Source organism: Ascaphus truei, unplaced genomic scaffold (genome assembly GCF_040206685.1).
Source record: "Ascaphus truei isolate aAscTru1 unplaced genomic scaffold, aAscTru1.hap1 HAP1_SCAFFOLD_418, whole genome shotgun sequence".
Taxonomy (NCBI): Eukaryota; Metazoa; Chordata; class Amphibia; order Anura; family Ascaphidae; genus Ascaphus; species Ascaphus truei.
This window is the reverse complement of record NW_027456749.1, coordinates 250541-268065: the sequence shown is the minus strand read 5'-3', so window position 1 is coordinate 268065 and position 17525 is coordinate 250541. Positions and strand designations below refer to the sequence as shown.

The 17525-nt window shown below is 58.7% G+C and overlaps 1 protein-coding gene across 3 annotated transcripts in view; it reads left to right on the top strand.

Annotated features, from left to right (window-relative positions):
* The window catches only part of LOC142484011 (low density lipoprotein receptor adapter protein 1-like), an 88705-nt gene that overhangs the window by 30922 nt on the left and 40258 nt on the right, over positions 1 to 17525 (top strand). For all 3 annotated transcript variants that reach the window (XR_012797530.1, XM_075583972.1, XM_075583971.1), the window contains exons 3-5: positions 1087 to 1199; positions 1562 to 1676; positions 15073 to 15145. Coding sequence is in view for 2 of the 3 variants with exons in the window: in XM_075583972.1 (XP_075440087.1) it covers positions 1087 to 1199; positions 1562 to 1676; positions 15073 to 15145 (301 nt within the window). In the remaining variant the exon portion in view is untranslated. The remainder of the gene's footprint in view (positions 1 to 1086; positions 1200 to 1561; positions 1677 to 15072; positions 15146 to 17525) is intronic.

Sequence of the window (17525 nt, the reverse complement as noted above, 5' to 3'; positions counted from 1 at the left end):
TAATATTGTGTGTCTTTCCTCTGTATTGTGTGTAATATTGTGTGTCTTTCCTCTGTATTGTGTGTAATATTGTGTGTCTTTCCTCTGTATTGTGTGTAATATTGTGTGTCTTTCCTCTGTATTGTGTGTAATATTGTGTGTCTTTCCTCTGTATTGTGTGTAATATTGTGTGTCTTTCCTCTGTATTGTGTGTAATATTGTGTGTCTTTCCTCTGTATTGTGTGTAATATTGTGTGTCTTTCCTCTGTATTGTGTGTAATATTGTGTGTCTTTCCTCTGTATTGTGTGTAATATTGTGTGTCTTTCCTCTGTATTGTGTGTAATATTGTGTGTCTTTCCTCTGTATTGTGTGTAATATTGTGTGTCTTTCCTCTGTATTGTGTGTAATATTGTGTGTCTTTCCTCTGTATTGTGTGTAATATTGTGTGTCTTTCCTCTGTATTGTGTGTAATATTGTGTGTCTTTCCTCTGTATTGTGTGTAATATTGTGTGTCTTTCCTCTGTATTGTGTGTAATATTGTGTGTCTTTCCTCTGTATTGTGTGTAATATTGTGTGTCTTTCCTCTGTATTGTGTGTAATATTGTGTGTCTTTCCTCTGTATTGTGTGTAATATTGTGTGTCTTTCCTCTGTATTGTGTGTAATATTGTGTGTCTTTCCTCTGTATTGTGTGTAATATTGTGTGTCTTTCCTCTGTATTGTGTGTAATATTGTGTGTCTTTCCTCTGTATTGTGTGTAATATTGTGTGTCTTTCCTCTGTATTGTGTGTAATATTGTGTGTCTGCCAATTTAAGTGAATAAATTGCAATTTATTTCATCACTCGTTTTGCTCAATGAAATGATCCTGGTAATTAAGGTGTTAAAAGCTTGGTCTCCTGTGACACTCACCCTCCCCATTTCTCTCCCCCCCATCTCTCTCTTCCCCCCCATCTCTCTCTCCCCCCCATCTCTCACTCACCCTCCCCATCTCTCTCTTCCCCCCCATCTCTCACTCACCCTCCCCATCTCTCTCGTCCCCCCCATCTCTCACTCACCCTCCCCATCCCTCCCTCCCTCCCTCACTCTCCCTCTCCCTTCCTCCTGCAGGCCCGTGTGGGAGCGAAGAAGTTTCAGAAGGTGACGCTCACAGTGACCCCCCGCGGGATCTCCCTGCAGGACGCAGCCACAGAGCAGCTCATAGAGAATGTCTCTATATACAGGTACAGGGCCACGTCAGGTTATAGGCTGTCTTCTGTGTACTGTATCCCTCTGCCTCTCTCTCACCACGTCCCTCTCCCTCCCTCTGCCTCTCTCTCCCTCTCCCTCTCTCTCCCTCTCACCACGTCCGTCTCCCTCTCACCACGTCCGTCTCCCTCTCTCCCTCTCTCCCTCTCCCTCTCTCCCTCTCTCCCTCTCTCCCTCTCTCCCTCTCTCCCTCTCTCCCTCTCTCCCTCTCTCCCTCTCTCCCTCTCCCCATCCGTATCTCTCTCTCTCAATCTGTCCCTTGCAGCCCCTCCTCTCTCCCTCTCACCCCGATCGTCTCCCCCTCTCACCCCATTCTCTCTTTCCTTTTAACTTCCAGGATCTCGTACTGCACCACAGACAAAGTCCAGAACAAGGTGTTTGCCTACGTGGCACAGAACCAGTCCAACGAGACCCTGGAGTGTCACGCTTTCCTGTCCCCGAAGAAGAAGATGGTAAGAGGTGACAGTGACATCAGGGACACGCGCCCCTCACCTACAGTGACATCAGGGACACGCGCCCCTCATCTACAGTGACATCAGGGACACGCGCCCCTCACCTACAGTGACATCAGGGACACGCGCCTCTCACCTACAGTGACATCAGGGACACGCGCCCCTCATCTACAGTGACATCAGGGACACAGGCCCCTCCCCTACAGTCACATCAGGGACACAGGCCTCCCCTACAGTGACATCAGGGACACGCGCCTCTCACCTACAGTGACATCAGGGACACGCGCCCCTCACCTACAGTGACATCAGGGACACGCGCCCCTCACCTACAGTCACATCAGGGACACGTGCCCCTCATCTACAGTGACATTAGGGACACAGGCCTCTCACCTACAGTGACATCAGGGACACGGGCCTCTCACCTACAGTCACATCAGGGACACAGGCCCCTCACCTACAGTCACATCAGGGACACAGGCCCCTCACCTACAGTCACATCAGGGACACAGGCCCCTCCCCTACAGTGACATTAGGGACACGCGCCTCTCACCTACAGTGACATTAGGGACACGCGCCTCTCACCTACAGTGACATTAGGGACACGCGCCTCTCACCTACAGTGACATCAGGGACACAGGCCCCTCCCCTACAGTGACATCAGGGACACGCGCCTCTCACCTACAGTCACATCAGGGACACAGGCCCCTCACCTACAGTGACATCAGGGACACGCGCCTCTCACCTACAGTGACATCAGGGACACAGGCCCCTCACCTACAGTGACATCAGGGACACACGCCCCTCACCTACAGTGAGATCAGGGACACGCGCCTCTCCCCTACAGTCACATCAGGGACACGCGCCCCTCACCTACAGTCACATCAGGGACACGCGCCCCTCACCTACAGTGACATCAGGGACACAGGCCCCTCACCTACAGTGACATCAGGGACACGCGCCTCTCACCTACAGTGACATCAGGGACACGCGCCTCTCCCCTACAGTGACATCAGGGACACAGGCCCCTCACCTACAGTGACATCAGGGACACGCGCCCCTCACCTACAGTGAGATCAGGGACACGCGCCTCTCCCCTACAGTGACATCAGGGACACAGGCCCCTCACCTACAGTGACATCAGGGACACGCGCCCCTCACCTACAGTGACATCAGGGACACAGGCCCCTCACCTACAGTGACATCAGGGACACGCGCCCCTCACCTACAGTGATATCAGGGACACGCGCCCCTCACCTACAGTGACATCAGGGACACGCGCCCCTCACCTACAGTGACATCAGGGACACGCGCCCCTCACCTACAGTGACATCAGGGACACGCGCCTCTCACCTACAGTCACATCAGGGACACAGGCCCCTCCCCTACAGTGACATCAGGGACACAGGCCCCTCCCCTACAGTGACATCAGGGACACAGGCCTCCCCTACAGTGACATCAGGGACACAGGCCCCTCACCTACAGTGACATCAGGGACACGCGCTCCTCACCTACAGTGACATCAGGGACACAGGCCCCTCACCTACAGTGACATCAGGGACACGCGCCCCTCACCTACAGTGACATCAGGGACACAGGCCCCTCACCTACAGTGACATCAGGGACACGCGCCTCTCACCTACAGTCACATCAGGGACACAGGCCCCTCCCCTACAGTGACATCAGGGACACAGGCCCCTCCCCTACAGTGACATCAGGGACACGCGCCCCTCCCCTACAGTCACATCAGGGACACGCGCCTCTCACCTACAGTCACATCAGGGACACAGGCCCCTCACCTACAGTCACATCAGGGACACGCGCCTCTCACCTACAGTGACATCAGGGACACGCGCCTCTCCCCTACAGTCACATCAGGGACACGCGCCCCTCACCTACAGTGACATCAGGGACACGCGCCTCTCACCTACAGTGACATCAGGGACACGCGCCTCTCACCTACAGTCACATCAGGGACACGCGCCCCTCACCTACAGTCACATCAGGGACACGCGCCTCTCACCTACAGTCACATCAGGGACACAGGCCCCTCCCCTACAGTCACATCAGGGACACGCGCCCCTCCCCTACAGTGACATCAGGGACACGCGCCTCTCCCCTACAGTCACATCAGGGACACGCGCCTCTCACCTACAGTCACATCAGGGACACAGGTCCCTCACCTACAGTCACATCAGGGACACGCGCCCCTCACCTACAGTCACATCAGGGACACGCGCCTCTCACCTACAGTGACATCAGGGACACGCGCCTCTCCCCTACAGTCACATCAGGGACACGCGCCCCTCACCTACAGTGACATCAGGGACACGCGCCTCTCACCTACAGTGACATCAGGGACACGCGCCTCTCACCTACAGTCACATCAGGGACACGCGCCCCTCACCTACAGTCACATCAGGGACACGCGCCCCTCACCTACAGTCACATCAGGGACACGCGCCTCTCACCTACAGTCACATCAGGGACACGCGCCCCTCATCTACAGTCACATCAGGGACACGCGCCCCTCATCTACAGTCACATCAGGGACACGCGCCTCTCACCTACAGTGACATCAGGGACACGCGCCCCTCACCTACAGTGACATCAGGGACACGCGCCCCTCACCTACAGTCACATCAGGGACACGCGCCCCTCATCTACAGTCACATCAGGGACACGCGCCCCTCATCTACAGTCACATCAGGGACACGCGCCTCTCACCTACAGTGACATCAGGGACACGCGCCCCTCACCTACAGTGACATCAGGGACACGCGCCCCTCACCTACAGTCACATCAGGGACACGCGCCCCTCACCTACAGTTACATCAGGGACACGCGCCCCTCACCTACAGTGACATCAGGGACACAGGCCTCTCACCTACAGTGACATCAGGGACACGCGCCCCTCACCTACAGTGACATCAGGGACACGCGCCCCTCACCTACAGTCACATCAGGGACACGCGCCCCTCACCTACAGTCACATCAGGGACACGCGCCCCTCCCCTACAGTGACATCAGGGACACGCGCCCCTCACCTACAGTGATATCAGGGACACGCGCCCCTCACCTACAGTGACATCAGGGACACGCGCCTCTCACCTACAGTGACATCAGGGACACGCGCCTCTCACCTACAGTGACATCAGGGACACGCGCCCCTCACCTACAGTGACATCAGGGACACGCGCCCCTCACCTACAGTGACATCAGGGACACGCGCCTCTCACCTACAGTGACATCAGGGACACGCGCCTCTCACCTACAGTGATATCAGGGACACGCGCCCCTCACCTACAGTGACATCAGGGACACGCGCCCCTCACCTACAGTCACATCAGGGACACGCGCCCCTCACCTACAGTCACATCAGGGACACGCGCCTCTCATCTACAGTCACATCAGGGACACGCGCCTCTCATCTACAGTCACATCAGGGACACGCGCCCCTCACCTACAGTCACATCAGGGACACGCGCCCCTCACCTACAGTCACGTCAGGGACACGCGCCCCTCACCTACAGTCACATCAGGGACACGCGCCTCTCACCTACAGTGACATCAGGGACACGCGCCCCTCACCTACATTGATATCAGGGACACGCGCCTCTCACCTACAGTCACATCAGGGACACGCGCCCCTCACCTACAGTCACATCAGGGACACGCAACTCTCACCTACAGTCACATCAGGGACACGCGCCTCTCACCTACAGTGACATCAGGGACACGCGCCTCTCACCTACAGTGACGTCAGGGACACGCGCCTCTCACCTACAGTGACGTCAGGGACACGCGCCCCTCACCTACAGTGACATCAGGGACACGCGCCTCTCACCTACAGTGACATCAGGGACACGCGCCCCTCATCTACAGTGACATCAGGGACACAGGCCCCTCCCCTACAGTCACATCAGGGACACAGGCCTCCCCTACAGTGACATCAGGGACACGCGCCTCTCACCTACAGTGACATCAGGGACACGCGCCCCTCACCTACAGTGACATCAGGGACACGCGCCCCTCACCTACAGTCACATCAGGGACACGTGCCCCTCATCTACAGTGACATTAGGGACACAGGCCTCTCACCTACAGTGACATCAGGGACACGGGCCTCTCACCTACAGTCACATCAGGGACACAGGCCCCTCACCTACAGTCACATCAGGGACACAGGCCCCTCCCCTACAGTGACATTAGGGACACGCGCCTCTCACCTACAGTGACATTAGGGACACGCGCCTCTCACCTACAGTGACATTAGGGACACGCACCCCCCTCACCTACAGTGACATCAGGGACACAGGCCCCTCCCCTACAGTGACATCAGGGACACGCGCCTCTCACCTACAGTGATATCAGGGACACGCGCCCCTCACCTACAGTGACATCAGGGACACGCGCCTCTCACCTACAGTGACATCAGGGACACGCGCCTCTCACCTACAGTCACATCAGGGACACAGGCCCCTCACCTACAGTGACATCAGGGACACGCGCCTCTCACCTACAGTGACATCAGGGACACAGGCCCCTCACCTACAGTGACATCAGGGACACGCGCCCCTCACCTACAGTGAGATCAGGGACACGCGCCTCTCCCCTACAGTCACATCAGGGACACGCGCCCCTCACCTACAGTCACATCAGGGACACGCGCCCCTCACCTACAGTGACATCAGGGACACAGGCCCCTCACCTACAGTGACATCAGGGACACGCGCCCCTAACCTACAGTGAGATCAGGGACACGCGCCTCTCCCCTACAGTGACATCAGGGACACAGGCCCCTCACCTACAGTGACATCAGGGACACAGGCCCCTCACCTACAGTCACATCAGGGACACGCGCCCCTCACCTACAGTTACATCAGGGACACGCGCCTCTCACCTACAGTGACATCAGGGACACGCGCCTCTCACCTACAGTCACATCAGGGACACGCGCCTCTCACCTACAGTGACATCAGGGACACGCGCCTCTCACCTACAGTGACATCAGGGACACGCGCCTCTCACCTACAGTCACATCAGGGACACGCGCCCCTCACCTACAGTCACATCAGGGACACGCGCCCCTCACCTACAGTCACATCAGGGACACGCGCCTCTCACCTACAGTGACATCAGGGACACGCGCCCCTCATCTACAGTCACATCAGGGACACGCGCCCCTCACCTACAGTGATATCAGGGACACAGGCCTCTCACCTACAGTCACATCAGGGACACGCGCCTCTCCCCTACAGTCACATCAGGGACACGCGCCCCTCACCTACAGTGATATCAGGGACACAGGCCTCTCACCTACAGTCACATCAGGGACACGCGCCTCTCACCTACAGTGACATCAGGGACACGCGCCTCTCCCCTACAGTCACATCAGGGACACGCGCCCCTCACCTACAGTGACATCAGGGACACAGGCCCCTCACCTACAGTCACATCAGGGACACGCGCCTCTCACCCACAGTGACATCAGGGACACGCGCCCCTCACCTACAGTGACATCAGGGACACGCGCCCCTCACCTACAGTCACATCAGGGACACGCGCCTCTCACCTACAGTGACATCAGGGACACGCGCCCCTCACCTACAGTCACATCAGGGACACGCGCCCCTCACCTACAGTCACATCAGGGACACGCGCCCCTCACCTACAGTGACATCAGGGACACAGGCCTCTCACCTACAGTGACATCAGGGACACGCGCCTCTCACCTACAGTGACATCAGGGACACGCGCCCCTCACCTACAGTGACATCAGGGACACGCGCCCCTCACCTACAGTCACATCAGGGACACGCGCCCCTCACCTACAGTCACATCAGGGACACGCGCCCCTCACCTACAGTCACATCAGGGACACGCGCCCCTCACCTACAGTGACATCAGGGACACAGGCCTCTCACCTACAGTGACATCAGGGACACGCGCCCCTCACCTACAGTGACATCAGGGACACGCGCCCCTCACCTACAGTCACATCAGGGACACGCGCCCCTCACCTACAGTCACATCAGGGACACGCGCCCCTCACCTACAGTGATATCAGGGACACGCGCCCCTCACCTACAGTGACATCAGGGACACGCGCCTCTCACCTACAGTGACATCAGGGACACGCGCCTCTCACCTACAGTGACATCAGGGACACGCGCCCCTCACCTACAGTGACATCAGGGACACGCGCCTCTCACCTACAGTGACATCAGGGACACGCGCCTCTCACCTACAGTGACATCAGGGACACGCGCCCCTCATCTACAGTCACATCAGGGACACGCGCCCCTCACCTACAGTCACATCAGGGACACGCGCCTCTCACCTACAGTCACATCAGGGACACAGGCCCCTCACCTACAGTGACATCAGGGACACGCGCCCCTCACCTACAGTGACATCAGGGACACGCGCCCCTCATCTACAGTCACATCAGGGACACGCGCCTCTCACCTACAGTGACATCAGGGACACGCGCCTCTCACCTACAGTCACATCAGGGACACGCGCCTCTCACCTACAGTGACATCAGGGACACGCGCCTCTCACCTACAGTGACATCAGGGACACGCTCCTCTCACCTACAGTCACATCAGGGACACGCGCCTCTCACCTACAGTGACATCAGGGACACGCGCCTCTCACCTACAGTGACATCAGGGACACGCGCCTCTCACCTACAGTGATATCAGGGACACGCGCCCCTCATCTACAGTCACATCAGGGACACGCGCCCCTCACCTACAGTCACATCAGGGACACGCGCCTCTCACCTACAGTCACATCAGGGACACGGGCCTCTCATCTACAGTCACATCAGGGACACGCGCCTCTCATCTACAGTCACATCAGGGACACGCGCCCCTCACCTACAGTCACATCAGGGACACGCGCCTCTCACCTACAGTCACATCAGGGACACGCGCCCCTCACCTACAGTCACATCAGGGACACGCAACTCTCACCTACAGTCACATCAGGGACACGCGCCTCTCACCTACAGTGACATCAGGGACACGCGCCTCTCACCTACAGTGACATCAGGGACACGCGCCTCTCACCTACAGTGACATCAGGGACACGCGCCCCTCACCTACAGTGACATCAGGGACACGCGCCCCTCACCTACAGTCACATCAGGGACACGCGCCCCTCACCTACAGTGACATCAGGGACACAGGCCTCTCACCTACAGTGACATCAGGGACACGCGCCCCTCACCTACAGTCACATCAGGGACACGCGCCCCTCACCTACAGTGACATCAGGGACACGCGCCCCTCACCTACAGTGACATCAGGGACACGCGCCTCTCACCTACAGTGACATCAGGGACACGCGCCTCTCACCTACAGTGACATCAGGGACACGCGCCTCTCACCTACAGTGACATCAGGGACACAGGCCCCTCCCCTACAGTGACATCAGGGACACAGGCCCCTCCCCTACAATGACATCAGGGACACAGGCCCCTCCCCTACAGTGACATCAGGGACACGCATCTCTCACCTACAGTGACATCAGGGACACGCGCCTCTCACCTACAGTGACATCAGGGACACGCGCCCCTCACCTACAGTGACATCAGGGACACGCGCCCCTCACCTACAGTCACATCAGGGACACGCGCCCCTCACCTACAGTCACATCAGGGACACGCGCCCCTCACCTACAGTCACATCAGGGACACGCGCCCCTCACCTACAGTGACATCAGGGACACAGGCCTCTCACCTACAGTGACATCAGGGACACGCGCCCCTCACCTACAGTGACATCAGGGACACGCGCCCCTCACCTACAGTCACATCAGGGACACGCGCCCCTCACCTACAGTCACATCAGGGACACGCGCCCCTCCCCTACAGTGACATCAGGGACACGCGCCCCTCACCTACAGTGATATCAGGGACACGCGCCCCTCACCTACAGTGACATCAGGGACACGCGCCTCTCACCTACAGTGACATCAGGGACACGCGCCTCTCACCTACAGTGACATCAGGGACACGCGCCCCTCACCTACAGTGACATCAGGGACACGCGCACCTCACCTACAGTGACATCAGGGACACGCGCCTCTCACCTACAGTGACATCAGGGACACGTGCCTCTCACCTACAGTGATATCAGGGACACGCGCCCCTCATCTACAGTCACATCAGGGACACGCGCCCCTCACCTACAGTCACATCAGGGACATGCGCCTCTCACCTACAGTCACATCAGGGACACAGGCCCCTCACCTACAGTGACATCAGGGACACGCGCCCCTCACCTACAGTGACATCAGGGACACGCGCCCCTCATCTACAGTCACATCAGGGACACGCGCCTCTCACCTACAGTGACATCAGGGACACGCGCCTCTCACCTACAGTCACATCAGGGACACGCGCCCCTCACCTACAGTGACATCAGGGACACGCGCCTCTCACCTACAGTCACATCAGGGACACGCGCCTCTCACCTACAGTGACATCAGGGACACGCGCCTCTCACCTACAGTCACATCAGGGACACGCGCCTCTCACCTACAGTGACATCAGGGACACGCGCCTCTCACCTACAGTGACATCAGGGACACGCTCCTCTCACCTACAGTCACATCAGGGACACGCGCCTCTCACCTACAGTGACATCAGGGACACGCGCCTCTCACCTACAGTGACATCAGGGACACGCGCCTCTCACCTACAGTGATATCAGGGACACGCGCCCCTCATCTACAGTCACATCAGGGACACGCGCCCCTCACCTACAGTCACATCAGGGACACGCGCCTCTCACCTACAGTCACATCAGGGACACGCGCCTCTCACCTACAGTGACATCAGGGACACGCGCCTCTCACCTACAGTCACATCAGGGACACGCGCCCCTCATCTACAGTCACATCAGGGACACGCGCCTCTCATCTACAGTGACATCAGGGACACGCGCCTCTCACCTACAGTGACATCAGGGACACGCGCCCCTCATCTACAGTCACATCAGGGACACAGGCCCCTCCCCTACAGTGACATCAGGGACACAGGCCTCTCACCTACAGTGACATCAGGGACACGCGCCCCTCACCTACAGTCACATCAGGGACACGCGCCCCTCATCTACAGTCACATCAGGGACACGCGCCTCTCACCTACAGTCACATCAGGGACACGCGCCCCTCACCTACAGTGACATCAGGGACACGCGCCTCTCACCTACAGTCACATCAGGGACACGCGCCTCTCACCTACAGTCACATCAGGGACACGCGCCCCTCATCTACAGTGACATCAGGGACACGCGCCTCTCACCTACAGTGACATCAGGGACACGCGCCTCTCACCTACAGTCACATCAGGGACACGCGCCCCTCACCTACAGTGATATCAGGGACACGCGCCCCTCACCTACAGTGACATCAGGGACACGCGCCCCTCATCTACAGTCACATCAGGGACACGCGCCTCTCACCTACAGTCACATCAGGGACACGCGCCTCTCATCTACAGTCACATCAGGGACACGCGCCCCTCATCTACAGTCACATCAGGGACACGCGCCTCTCACCTACAGTGACATCAGGGACATGCGCCTCTCACCTACAGTGACATCAGGGACACGCGCCCCTCACCTACAGTCACATCAGGGACACGCGCCCCTCACCTACAGTGACATCAGGGACACAGGCCTCTCACCTACAGTGACATCAGGGACACGCGCCCCTCACCTACAGTCACATCAGGGACACGCGCCCCTCACCTACAGTGACATCAGGGACACGCGCCCCTCACCTACAGTGACATCAGGGACACGCGCCCCTCACCTACAGTGACATCAGGGACACGCGCCTCTCACCTACAGTGACATCAGGGACACGCGCCTCTCACCTACAGTCACATCAGGGACACGCGCCCCTCACCTACAGTGACATCAGGGACACGCGCCTCTCACCTACAGTCACATCAGGGACACGCGCCTCTCACCTACAGTCACATCAGGGACACGCGCCCCTCACCTACAGTCACATCAGGGACACAGGCCCCTCCCCTACAGTCACATCAGGGACACGCGCCTCTCACCTACAGTCACATCAGGGACACGCGCCCCTCACCTACAGTGACATCAGGGACATGCGCCTCTCACCTACAGTGATATCAGGGACACGCGCCCCTCACCTACAGTGACATCAGGGACACGCGCCCCTCATCTACAGTCACATCAGGGACACGCGCCTCTCACCTACAGTCACATCAGGGACACGCGCCTCTCATCTACAGTCACATCAGGGACACGCGCCCCTCATCTACAGTCACATCAGGGACACGCGCCTCTCACCTACAGTGACATCAGGGACATGCGCCTCTCACCTACAGTGACATCAGGGACACGCGCCCCTCACCTACAGTCACATCAGGGACACGCGCCCCTCACCTACAGTGACATCAGGGACACAGGCCTCTCACCTACAGTGACATCAGGGACACGCGCCCCTCACCTACAGTCACATCAGGGACACGCGCCCCTCACCTACAGTGACATCAGGGACACGCGCCCCTCACCTACAGTGACATCAGGGACACGCGCCCCTCACCTACAGTGACATCAGGGACACGCGCCTCTCACCTACAGTGACATCAGGGACACGCGCCTCTCACCTACAGTGACATCAGGGACACGCGCCTCTCACCTACAGTGACATCAGGGACACAGGCCCCTCCCCTACAGTGACATCAGGGACACAGGCCCCTCCCCTACAGTGACATCAGGGACACAGGCCCCTCCCCTACAATGACATCAGGGACACGCACCTCTCACCTACAGTGACATCAGGGACACGCGCCCCTCCCCTACAGTGACATCAGGGACACGCGCCCCTCCCCTACAGTGACATCAGGGACACGCGCCCCTCACCTACAGTGACATCAGGGACACGTGCCCCTCACCTACAGTGACATCAGGGACACGCGCCCCTCACCTACAGTGATATCAGGGACACGCGCCTCTCACCTACAGTGACATCAGGGACACAGGCCCCTCATCTACAGTGACATCAGGGACACGCGCCCCTCCCCTACAGTGACACGCGCCCCTCCCCTATAGTCACATCAGGGACACGCGCCCCTCCCCTACAGTGACATCAGTGACACGCGCCCCTCCCCTACAGTGACATCAGGGACACGCTCCTCCCCTACAGTGACATCAGGGACACGCGCCTCTCACCTACAGTGACATCAGGGACACGCGCCTCTCACCTACAGTGACATCAGGGACACGCTCCTCCCCTACAGTGACATCAGGGACACGCGCCTCTCACCTACAGTGACATCAGGGACACGCGCCCCTCCCCTACAGTGACATCAGGGACACGCGCCCCTCCCACACGGTGACATCAGGGACACGCGCCCCTCACCTACAGTGACATCAGGGACACGCGCCTCTCACCTACAGTGACATCAGGGACACGTGCCCCTCCCTTACAGTGACATCAGGGACACGCGCCCCTCCCTTACAGTGACATCAGGGACACGTGCCCCTCCCCTACAGTCACATCAGGGACACGCGCCCCTCATCTACAGTGACATCAGGGACACACCCCTCCCCTACAGTGACATCAGGGACATGCGTCCCTCACCTACAGTGACATCAGGGACACGCCCCTCCCCTACAGTGACATCAGGGATACGCGCCCCTCCCCTACAGTGACATCAGGGACATGCGTCCCTCACCTACAGTGACATCAGGGACACGCGCCTCTCACCTACAGTGACATCAGGGACACGCCCCTCCCCTACAGTGACATCAGGGACATGCGTCCCTCACCTACAGTGACATCAGGGACACGCGCCCCTCACCTACAGTGACATCAGGGATACGCGCCTCTCACCTACAGTCACATCAGGGACACGCGCCCCTCACCTACAGTGACATCAGGGACACGCGCCTCTCACCTACAGTGACATCAGGGACACGCGCCTCTCACCTACAGTGACATCAGGGACACGCGCCCCTCACCTACAGTGACATCAGGGACACGCGCCCCTCCCACACGGTGACATCAGGGACACGCGCCCCTCCCCTACAGTGACATTCTGCCAGTGTCACCCTGTGGGAGGGTGGGGGGCATATTCTGTCTGTGTCACCCTGTGGTGGGAGGGGCATTCGGTCTGTCACCCTGTGGTGGGAGGGGAATTCTGTCTGTGTCACCCTGTGGCGGGAGGGGCATTCTGTCTGTGTCACCCTGTTGTGGGAGGGGCATTCTGTCTGTGTCACCCTGTTGTGGGAGGGGCATTCTGTCTGTCACCCTGTGGTGGGAGGGGCATTCTGTCTGTCACCCTGTGGTGGGAGGGGCATTCTGTCTGTATCACCCTGTGGTGGGAGGCGCATTGTCTGTGTCACCCTGTGGTGGGAGGGATATTCTGTCTGTCTGTGTCACCCTGTGGGGGGGGGGGGGCATATTCTGTCTGTGTCACCCTGTGGTGGGAGGGGCATTCGGTCTGTCACCCTGTGGTGGGAGGGGCATTCTGTCTGTGTCACCCTGTGGGGGGGGGGGGGCATATTCTGTCTGTGTCACCCTGTGGGGGGGGGGGGCATATTCTGTCTGTGTCACCCTGTGGTGGGAGGGGCATTCTGTCTGTGTCACCCTGTGGTGGGAGGTGCATTCTGTCTGTCACCCTGTGGTGGGAGGGGCATTCTGTCTGTCACCCTGTGGTGGAAGGGGCATTCTGTCTGTCACCCTGTGGTGGGAGGGGCATTCTGTCTGTGTCACCCTGTGGTGGGAGGGGCATTCTGTCTGTGTCACCCTGTGGTGGGAGGGGCATTCTGTCTGTGTCACCCTGTGGTGGGAGGGGTGTTTTCTCTGTGTCACCCTGTGGTGGGAGGGGCATTTGGTCTGTCACCCTGTGGTGGGAGGGGCATTCTGTCTGTCACCCTGTGGTGGGAGGGGCATTCTGTCTGTGTCACCCTGTGGTGGGAGGGGCATTCTGTCTGTGTCACCCTGTGGTGGGAGGGGCATTCTGTCTGTGTCACCCTGTGGTGGGAGGGGCATTCTGTCTGTCACCCTGTGGTGGGAGGGGCGTTCTGTCTGTGTCACCCTGTGGTGGGAGGGGCGTTCTGTCTGTGTCACCCTGTGATGGGAAGGACATTCTGCCTGTCACGCTGTGGTGGGAGGGGCATTCTGTCTGTGTCACCCTGTGGTGGGAGGGGCATTCTGTCTGTGTCACCCTGTGGTTGGAGAGGGGTGTTTTCTCTGTGTCACCCTGTGGTGGGAGGGGCATTCTGTCTGTCACCCTGTGGTGGGAGGGGCATTCTGTCTGTCACCCTGTGGTGGGAGGGGCATTCTCTCTGTGTTAATGAGCTCAGACACAGTATCCCGGACCCCTCCTCTCTCGCAGGCTCAGGCTGTGACTCTCACTGTCGCTCAGGCTTTTAATGTCGCTCTGGACCTCTGGGAATCAGCCAAGGAAGGTAAGAAAGAATAGGGTCACACTGACCGTCACCTACAGGGTCATACTGACCGTCACCTACAGGGACACACTGACCGTCACCTACAGGGACACACTGACCGTCACCTACAGGGAAACACTGACCACCACCTACAGGGACACACTGACCGCCACCTACAGGGACACACTGAACGTCACCTACAGGGACACACTGACCGTCACCTACAGGGTCATACTGACCGTCACCTACAGGGACACACTGACCGTCACCTACAGGGACACACTGACCATCACCTACAGGGACACACTAACCGCCACCTACAGGGACACACTGACCGCCAGCTACAGGGTCACACTGACCGCCAGCTACAGGGACACACTGACCGTCACCTACAGGGACACACTGACCGTCACCTACAGGGTCACACTGACCATCACCTACAGGGACACACTGACCGTCACCTACAGGGACACACTGACCGTCTCCTACAGGGACACACTGACCGTCACCTTTAGGGACACACTGACCGTCACCTACAGGGACACTAGGCACACACTGACCGCCACCTATAGGGACACACTGACCGTCACCTACAGGAACACACTGACTGTCACCTACAGGGACACACTGACCGTCACCTACAGGGACACACTGACCGTCACCTACAGGGACACACTGACCGTCACCTACAGGGACATTAGGGACACACTGACCATCACCTACAGGGACACACTGACCGCCACCTACAGGGACACACTGACCGCCACCTACAGGGACACACTGACCGTCACCTACAGGGACACACTGACCGCCACCTACAGGGACACACTGACCGCCACCTACAGGGACACACTGACCATCACCTACAGGGACACTAGGGACACACTGACTGTCACCTACAGGGACACTAGGGACACACTGACCATCACCTACAGGGACACACTGACCGTCACCTACAGGGACACACTGACCGTCAGCTACAGGGACACGCTGGCCATCACCTACAGGAACACGCTGACCGCCACCTACAGGGACACACTGACCGTCACCTACAGGGACACACTGACCGCCACCTACAGTGACACACTGACTGCCACCTACAGGGACACACTGACCGCCACCTACAGGGACACACTGACCGTCACCTACAGGGACACACTGACCGCCACCTACAGGGACACACTGACCGCCACCTACAGGGACACACTGACCGCCACCTACAGGGACACTAGGGACACACTGACCGTCACCTAGAGTCACACACTGACCGTCACCTACAGGGACATACTGACCGCCACCTACAGGGACACACTGACCGCCAGCTACAGGGACATTAGGGACACACTGACCGTCACCTACAGGGTCACACTGACCGTCACCTACAGGGTCACACTGACCGTCACCTACAGGATTACACTGACCGTCACCTACAGGGACACACTGACCGTCACCTACAGGGACACACTGACCGTCACCTACAGGGTCACACTGACCGTCACCTACAGGGACATTAGGGACACACTGACCGTCACCTACAGGGACACACTGACCGTCACCTACAGGGACACACTGACCGTCACCTACAGGGACACACTGACCGTCACCTACAGGGACACACTGACCGTCACCTACAGGGACACACTGACCGTCACCTACAGGGTCACACTACCGTCACCTACAGGGACACACTGACCGCCACCTACAGGAACACACTGACCGCCACCTACAGGGACATTAGGGACACACTGACCGTCACCTACAGGGTCACACTGACCGTCACCTACAGGGTCACACTGACCGTCACCTACAGGGTCACACTGACCGTCACCTACAGGGACACACTGACCGCCACCTACAGGGACACACTGACCGCCACCTACAGGGACACACTGACCGCCACCTACAGGGACACACTGACCGCCAGCTACAGGGGCACACTGACCGCCACCTACAGGAACACACTGAGCTCCACCTACAGGGACATTAGGGACACACTGACCGTCACCTACAGGGTCACACTGACCGTCACCTACAGGGACACACTGACCGTCACCTACAGGGACACAATGACCGTCACCTACAGGGACACACCGACCGTCACCTACAGGGACACACTGACCGTCACCTACAGGGTCACACTGACCGTCACCTACAGGGACACACTGACCGCCACCTACAGGGACACACTGACCGCCACCTACAGGGACACACTGACCGCCACCTACAGGGACACACTGACCGCCACCTACAGGGACACACTGACCGCTACCTACAGGGACACACTGACCGCCACCTACAGGGACACACTGACCGTCACCTACAGGGACACACTGACCGCCACCTACAGGGATACACTGACCGCCAGCTACAGGGACACACTGACAGTCGCCTACAAGGACAC